Consider the following 8,515-nt stretch of genomic DNA (forward strand, 5'->3'; position numbering starts at 1 on the left):
AAGGAAATGGACACAGGTTCAGCGGAATGTTTGCTTATCAGTGTTCATGGCTGTTACTTATGCTGTATGGCAGCAGCGTAATTCAGCTCGTTTAGAAGGAGTTATTTTGAGACCTACTGCTTTATTCGCTCAGTGTAAAAATATGATGAAAATCAGACTTCTAAGTCAGCTAAGTAGGGTCAAAGTGTCTAGGGATAGAGATTGGATTACTAGTCTTGTAACCTAAGTTATGATGTATCTTGTTTACTTGGTTTGAGCTTAATGAGAATTACTTACCTTTCACCAAAAAAAAAAAAAAACTAAACCTAATGTGAACTATCACCCATAACCCAGAAATCCACGACATACCCATACACTAACATACACGCATCCACCAAAATCGAAAACCGCAAACCCGCCATAAACACCATCGACCCGTCACCAATACTACCACCAAACACTCCCACCATCAGCCCTCACTACCGCCTAGACAACCAGTCCTCTGTCGCCACCACCAGCATCAGCCACGCCTGACCACCAACACCAAACCAACAACCACAACGCAGCAACAACAGCAGTAGCAGCGGCCCGACAACAATAACAAGCACCCCTGAAACAACCCACAACCACCACGCTTTTGCCCTACAATCGCCCTACATCTACCCTCGACCACCCTGACAACCGCCCATAACCTCCCCATAAACTTTCCTCTTCCTCGACAACAACTCTCACCCAAACCGAGTCACTCCCTTCCCCCTTTCTCAGGCGCTAGACTCGACTCACCCAGACCCACCACCAGACTTACCACCATGGTCGGCCACTTGACCCATGGTGGTGCCCAGCGGCCTGACATGGCTGAGTCGAACCCAGGCCAAGGGTGGAATACCTAGACCTCTGCAAACAACCTAGCAACGACAACACCACGACCCAGCCAGTGACCCCTGCAAAACGCGACACCAACATCAACCACCGTCACATCCGCCACCAAAAACATCCCTAAGCCACCGTGTGCAACCTCCCCTAGCATTACCCAGAACCTAGTCAGGTCATGTCTAGCCTTGGGTCGGGTTTTGGGTGTCCTAAGATGGGTCAATGTAGAAATTACAACAACAATCAATTAGAAACCTCTAAATTTAATTTGGGTCAACGGTCAAACTAACTCAACGGGTCAAACTAGGTCGGGTCAATGGTCAAGGTCGGGTCAATACATTATTTTAATAATTTAATTATAAGAAAGAGTTTATGAGATGGTTACCTTAAGACGGTTATGAGATAGATATAAAGCTCCCTTTTTCTTCTTATTTCTCTCTCTCACTTTTAATTGTGATTTATGTGAATATAAGTGACAAAAGAATAGCCAGAGGGTCTTATTTATACTAATAGGTAGGTGGAGGAACTTTCCTTATCTTATTAGGTAATAATATTATTATTATTATCTCATATTAATACCGTATTAATACCGTATAAAATACTTGTTACCTTATTTATCGTATAATACCGTCACCATATATGCTTATACTAGTATGCGTCATATGTATACATCCTCCGTCATATATTATTATTTATTATATAATTATTATTTCCCGTCACATAATTACATGTCTCAATAATTAATAAATAATTAATATAAAATATCCATTTTCATAAATCACATTTTAATAAAATGAGGTTGACCAAACCTTTGACCATCCTCTAAAATACGGGGTATTACATCTTGTAAAAATCAATATTAAATGTCACAATATTTTATTGCAATGTGGCTTATCAATTTGAAAACATATATGAATCTTTTAAACAACGGAGTTGGAATTTAGCAAAAAAATTGAAGTACAAATTAAATGAGAAATTTTACCAAATCGTTTGTTGAAAACATAACGGTACAGGAATATTCTGACCACTGTCCACTAAATTATTTATTTCTCCCAAACCGTAAATTGTATAAGCATGAAACCAGCTGCAAACGAAAGCTAACACAAAGGACTGCCACCAATGAAAATTTCGTTCTTGGATAATAATCAGAAAATAAATGGTAGCCAAAACAAATGAGGGTAAAAAACAGCGAAATTCAACCAAGTGAATTTACAATCCTACCAACCTTAAAATTAAGGTTACGTCCCCGTAACCTACTTACTAAAACAAAAGAACTAGTGCTAAACATGCTGAGATAAACATGGCTTCGGGGTAGAACATATCAGCATATCACTAGACATGTTATTTCCTACTACACATATTGCACACTCCAACATGTGCCACATCCAATTAATACTATCACATTTGCATTCTCAGATATATATATGATAAATTAGAAAAAAAATCAGAACATGTGCGGGATCTCGTGAGTTGGGGTCTTATGGTGAGTTGTGAGTTGAGGAAATTAAGGGCTGAGATTAAAAGAAATCAAGGGCTGAGATTAAATGATAAATTAGAAAAAAAAGGAAAAATCGAAAAATACAAAAGCGCTGAAACATGAAAACAGAAACTTCATTTAAACGATATTCTCTCTCTCTCTACATCTCTCTACAAATCAGAAACACAGAAACACAAAAATCAGAACGACGCCTATAGAAATCTCATAAGAAAATCTAATACGATTACACAAATTCGTTGATTTTTAGCTGCAATCGAATTACAGGTAATGTAAATTCGTTGATTTTTAGTGTATTCAATCGTATTTTCGAAATTAATGTAAAAATCGTGAAATTCGTTGATTTTAATTGAATTGAATACTTGATTTTACTGTTTTCAGGTATAAAAGATGGACAACGCTATTAACAACAATTGTAGCGAAGAAAACAACTCGACAGTAAATATGGAAACAGGTAATAACGATTATTCTCTGTTTCTCAGCTGTAGTTTATAATACTGTTATTGATTCTTATCTTTTTATCAACAGTTGTTCAAAATACTGTTATTGAATTTTATCTGTTTCTCAGCTGTTATTCTGATATTAATGTATTGTCTATCTTGTATTAGAGTAGAAAAAGATCTTTTATTCGATATTATTGTACTATTATTGTAAAAAGTAGAGAAACATGATGATATTATTGTCTTGTTATTCGATATTATTGTACTATTATTGTAAAAAGTAGAAGAAATATGATGATATTATTGTCTTTGTTATTCGATATTCTTTGTACTATTATTGTAGAAAGTAGAGAAACATGGTGATATTATTGTCTTTGTTATTCGATATTATGGTCCTATTGTTACGATATTATGGTGCACTAGCATGAAAATATACATTGATAAGAGAGTAGCATAAGAAAAACACATTTACTATTATTCTGATGTTATTGATTGTAAATCTGTTTCCCATTTCTTGTTATCATACTCTTATTGTCACATTCTTTGCAATGTTGATCTCTCCCTCATGCTCTTTATTATTGTGATGTTATTGTCATTTTGTTGTCCACTTGATTGTACTCATTATAATAATTTACCGTCCCGGATCTTTCTCTGTCTCTATTGTTGAAGACAATGCGGTCTTAGCTATTGCGGATTCTTCTAATAACAATATATTCACCAGCCCAACCTGTTCGGACGAAGAAAACGATGAGTTTGTTCCAACTCTTCATTACGAAGATACACCCGGGTGCGAGCGGTGGGTTCGTAAGGACTATTGAGAGTGATTTTACGCCTAAACGTGGCATGTTCTTTCTTACCTTGGACGATGCAGTACAGTTCTACAACATATATGCATTGGCTTGCGTATTTGATGTGAGAAGGTACACAAATTCGAAGTATAAGGGGCGCGTCGTCAAATCTGATGCAGAATAGGGACGGGGGTATAGGGATATGAAAAGAAAAGCTGCGACTTCAAGTAACAAATCACGAAGCTGGTAATTTGAGTACAACGAGAGAAAAAGAGCGAAGAATTAGACGACCAAAGAAGCATGCTCGACAAGGTGTGGTGCAAGGCGCACATGAGGTTGAGAACCTGTGAAAAAACCGACGACAGTGAAATTTGGATATATTGTGGACGTCTTTGTAGACGTTCACAATCACTCTCTTTACTCTGTCAAAAACAGAGAGTTCCAAAAGCTCTCAAGGGACGTCCATGACTACAGTAAGAGGACCATTATTGATCATACTAAGCTAGACTTCAAAAACTTCAAACGAAATATCAAGTGTTACATTGGGGATAAGGATGCTAAAATGTTCATTAGGCATTTCAAAATGCTGGCTGAAACAAACGGGTTCTATTTTGCTTATGATCAGGATGAGAACAAATGCTTGACGAAAGTTATTTGGGCTGATAAGGAAGGGATAAACAACTACAAGTTATATGGAGACACGATCTCGTTTGACCCTACTTATGGGACAAACAAATATTTCATGGTGTTTACTCCCTTCACCGGAGCAGACCACAACAAGAAGACGGTAACTTTTGCAGCTGGGTTACTTGACTTCGAGAGTCAGGATTCATTTGAGTGGATTTTTAAAAAATACCTCGAAGCAATGGGGCAGCAGCAACCTTAGTGTGTAATTACAGACCAGTGCCCTGGAATTAATAAGGCGTGCCCAAATGTCTTCAAGCATTCTGTTCACAAGTACTGCATGTGGCAGATCATGCAGAAAATGCCAGAGAAGGTGGGAAGGGAAATATGCAATGACACGGAATTTATGACCGACATAAAATGCCGTTGTGTGGGATGTCGACCTCGAGCTAGAAGAATTTGAACAGAACTAGGAAACTTTTATTGAAGCCCATGGTATGCAAAGCAACCGGTGGTTGAAGTATGTATTTGCAATAAGACAAAAGTGGATACCGGCTTACTTTCGGGATCTTCCTCTAGGTTGTTTGCTGCGGACAACCCAGAGATCCGAAAGTTCAAACAGCTATTTCAAGCGCTTTGAAAGCCAGTTTGGAACCCTTGTCGAGTTCTGGATGAGGTACAATTCCGTAATAGAACAGCAGAGGCATTCACAAAGGAGGTTGGACACTGCCAACGAGCATAGTATGCTCGAGAAAGTAGGGCCGATGAAGGTAGAGATGCATGTCTCACTTGTCTACACACATCCTATCTTTGCAGACTTTCAGAACGAAGTCAAACATGCGATATGCAGCATAGGGGTCAGGAATTTGACAACAGTAGGGACAGTGGAGTACCATGACGTTCGTGATGGACTGAAGCACAGAAACTTCCGAGTGGAATTTAACACCAAAACTAACGAGAGCAAATGTGCATGTAAGCTGTTTGAGAGGCATGGCATTGTCTGTCGGCATATATTGTGGGTGTGGAATGGTAGGCAGGTACACAGGATACCTGAGCCTTATGTCCTTGCTCGATGGACAAAGAAATCCTACGGGCCAATTGTCCGAGATAAAAATGGAAAGGTGATAGAAGACATTGATGAAGCTGACATCAAGAAAGCTGAGATGTCAAAGGTTTGGTATGAGATTTATGCAACTGTCGGGGTGATGGACAGTTATGCTACGATTAAACAGATGAAGCAAGCTCGAAAACCACGACACGGTTCGGGGAGAACATCACAGGACCAATTGAACCGAAAACTAAAAACCAGAAAATCGAGGCTCTTCTTGGCATCACAGCTTCAAATGATATTGACCTTCGACCGCCAAACAAGGCCAACAATAAGGGCAGTGGTAAAAGATTGAGGTCGTCGAAAGAAAAGGCCAAGAGCAAGCCACAAAAGAGGAAGCGAAGATGCGGTAACTGCAAGAAGTGGGTGAACCACAACAGTAGAACTTGTAATCTTCCATTTCTTTGAAAGTCCCCCTTCGATGACGATGATGAAGAAGAATCGTAAAGCGAAGAGGTATGAATCGAACTATTACTCTCCTATTATTCTAATGTTATCCTCTTATTTCTTCGTTATTCCCCTATTATTCGGTGTTACTCTGCTATTCTTTTGCTGTTGTGTTATTCTACTGCTATTCTGCTATTAATGTGTTGTTATTTTTGAATAGAAAACGGATATTCTTCGTAGAAATGGATAGTCTCTGCAATAACAGCAGAGTAGCTGCTAAATTTGCTCTAATTGTTATTCTACTGCTATTAATGTTATTCTACTGCTATTCTGCTATTAATGTAGCTGCTAAATACTAACAAACATTGCAGGAATATGAATCAGATGCATGAACTAACAAAGACAAAAGAGACGCAAAAAGGCAATGCTACGATAAAGACTCGCCTAAAAATGTCAAAGACTTTTACTATTTGTCATTGTTTGAATTACATTTTAACCTAAAATGTTTCTTCTAGATAATAAAGTGAGACCTACATTATATGAGAATTAATACTAGTTACTTTAATTTTTTTTTGTTAATATTATCTGACTGTTTTTCCACAAACCACCCACAAAATAAAACTGCATTTACACACTACAATAATAGTTGAATAATAACAGATTAGTAATATTTATAAAAAGCAGTTCCACTTTTCAGTTTTTATTAAAATCAGTTACCTAACCTAATCTAATATAATTACAGGAAAACTGTTTGTATTCCCCAAGCCCCTATAAATACTGCTATTGCGTATTAAAAAAAAAAACACACACACTGAATAAGTACAGAAAAATTGTTTGTATTCCAGAAAAAACTCTGCATCTCCTCTGCAAAAGGTAATTTCTTATCTTTTTTTTGTTGGTAGACAGATAATTTCTTATCTTTCTATAGTTTATTACAGAAAAATTGTTTCTATTCCCCAAGCCCCTATAAATACTGCTATTTCGAGTAAAAAAAAACACACACACTGAAAAAGTCCATTCCAAAAAAAAACTTTATCTCCTCTGCAAAAAGGTAATTTCTTATCTTTCTATTCTTTATTTTTCTTTCATGTATATTTTTCTTATCTGTCTACACTATACTCGATCTTTTGAGAAAAGGTAATTCTCTTTCTTCGCTTTGGTTTGCTTTTAATTTGGTTGAAATATTTTAAACATCTTTTTATAATGCAAAAAGTTTCATACTTCCAATGATGCAGGATGAGTGAGGTAAGTGTGGCGACGATAACCGAAGGTCCCGACAAGGAGGAAATCGATGAAGCGAAACGGACGATATAGTCCCTTACGATAGAGTTGATCGACACAAGGACAAATTTAGAGAAGCGTAAAAACCGTGAAGAGGCCTTAATAAGAAAGGTCGACAATGTTAAGGCACGATTGAAGGTTCTTTGAACTTCAAAATGAACGTATGCGTAGAGAGCGAGTTGAAGGAAAAGAAAAATAGGAACTACAGAAGCCGACATGGACAATCAATTCATTGCTAGTGTGAATGCTTTGAAGAAGTATTACATCGAAGTCGATATTTCAATCTCTCGGCAATTGGACACCGATTCGAAAGCCATGGAACTTATGGAAGGATACAAAAACCCTTTTCAGGATGAGTCGGTGGAAGTTGAGAAACCTTTGTCCATGGACCGTAGCGCATGGAACATCGAGAGAATAGAATAAAGATATAAAAATCTAACGATGATGGTCAGGCTTTCGCTTTAAAATATGTTTAAAATATTTATTGCTTTAAAAATAATGGTTTTAATATTTTAGATCGTTAATGTTTATTATGTAATTACTATCTTTAAGTACTATTTACTACTATGCTTAAGTAATGTTGGAATAACGAAGTCTTTGCGGAATAATAGTGCAATAACAAGATAATAAGCGCTAATTATGCAGAATAAATACTGCAATAATGTGAGAATAATGGTAGAATAACGAGTGGAATAAAAAGCAGTCTAAACCACTTTGCTTTTACACTTGACTAAATTTACACTTGGATAAAAATGAATAGTTTTAACAAAATAATCTTTGGACTAACGGTGGAATAACAAACATAATAAACTAGTCCTTTTGTGGAATAATCTTTGCAATAATTGAGAATAAACTACTTGTTATGCGAGAATAATAGTGCAATAAATGTTAGAATAACGGTGCAATAAGAATAAAATCACGAGTTGAGAAAAAAAACGACCATTGTGAGTTGAATAGAAAATGCATATTCTTCGTAGAAATTGGATAGTGTTTGTAAACCTTAATTAAACTAGTGGAATAACAGTAGAATAAGTGTAGACTAATAGTACAATAACAAAGTGAATAATCGCTTATTATGCGGTGTAATACTGCAATAACAGCAGAATAATGGTAGAATAACAGTGGAATAAAACCAGTCTAAACCACTGCTTTTACACTTGACTAAATTTACACTTGAATAGAAATGGATAGTGTTTGTAGAAAACAAAGGTAATAAGAAAGCTTAATTAGACTAAAATAAGTGTAGATTAATTGTGCAATAACAGCACAACAACTGCTCATTATGTTGAATAATACTGCAATAACAGCAGAATAACAGTGGGATTAGAGTAAAAATGGATGGTGTTTGAAAAAAGTACAAGTAATATGAAAACTCAATTAAATTAGAGTACACACTGGAATAACACTAGAATAATAGGGGAATAACAGCACAATAAACTAGTTATTATACAGAATAAGAGTGCAATAACAGCACACTAATTGTTTAACAAACAGTTTACACTAACTTAGTCTGACTTTCCTGGATACACAATGATCAAAGGTC

The 8,515-nt window shown here is 36.4% G+C and overlaps 1 protein-coding gene across 1 annotated transcript; it reads left to right on the forward strand.

Moving 5' to 3' along the window:
* Window positions 1-2,734: 2,734 nt before the first annotated feature.
* Window positions 2,735-7,395, forward strand: LOC141638482 (protein FAR1-RELATED SEQUENCE 5-like). The gene is made up of 6 exons (XM_074447896.1): window positions 2,735-2,798; window positions 4,776-5,368; window positions 5,506-5,653; window positions 6,537-6,564; window positions 6,927-6,936; window positions 7,228-7,395. The coding sequence occupies exons 1-6, from the start codon at window positions 2,735-2,737 to the stop codon at window positions 7,393-7,395; spliced, it is 1,011 nt and encodes a 336-aa protein (XP_074303997.1).
* Window positions 7,396-8,515: the final 1,120 nt, after the last annotated feature.

This window comes from Silene latifolia, unplaced genomic scaffold (genome assembly GCF_048544455.1).
Source record: "Silene latifolia isolate original U9 population unplaced genomic scaffold, ASM4854445v1 scaffold_20.1, whole genome shotgun sequence".
Lineage (NCBI taxonomy): Eukaryota > Viridiplantae > Streptophyta > Magnoliopsida > Caryophyllales > Caryophyllaceae > Silene > Silene latifolia.

What these genes read in the sequence shown, in the direction of transcription:
- LOC141638482 (XM_074447896.1), top strand. Translation starts at nt 2,735, where the DNA reads ATGGACAACGCTATTAACAACAATTGTAGCGAAGAAAACAACTCGACA. An exon ending in GACAGTAAATATGGAAACAG is followed by an intron (nt 2,799 to 4,775) that starts GTAATAACGATT and finishes ATCTTCCTCTAG; the next exon opens with GTTGTTTGCTGCGGACAACC. An exon ending in AAAGAGGAAGCGAAGATGCG is followed by an intron (nt 5,654 to 6,536) that starts GTAACTGCAAGA and finishes TTTGTATTCCAG; the next exon opens with AAAAAACTCTGCATCTCCTC.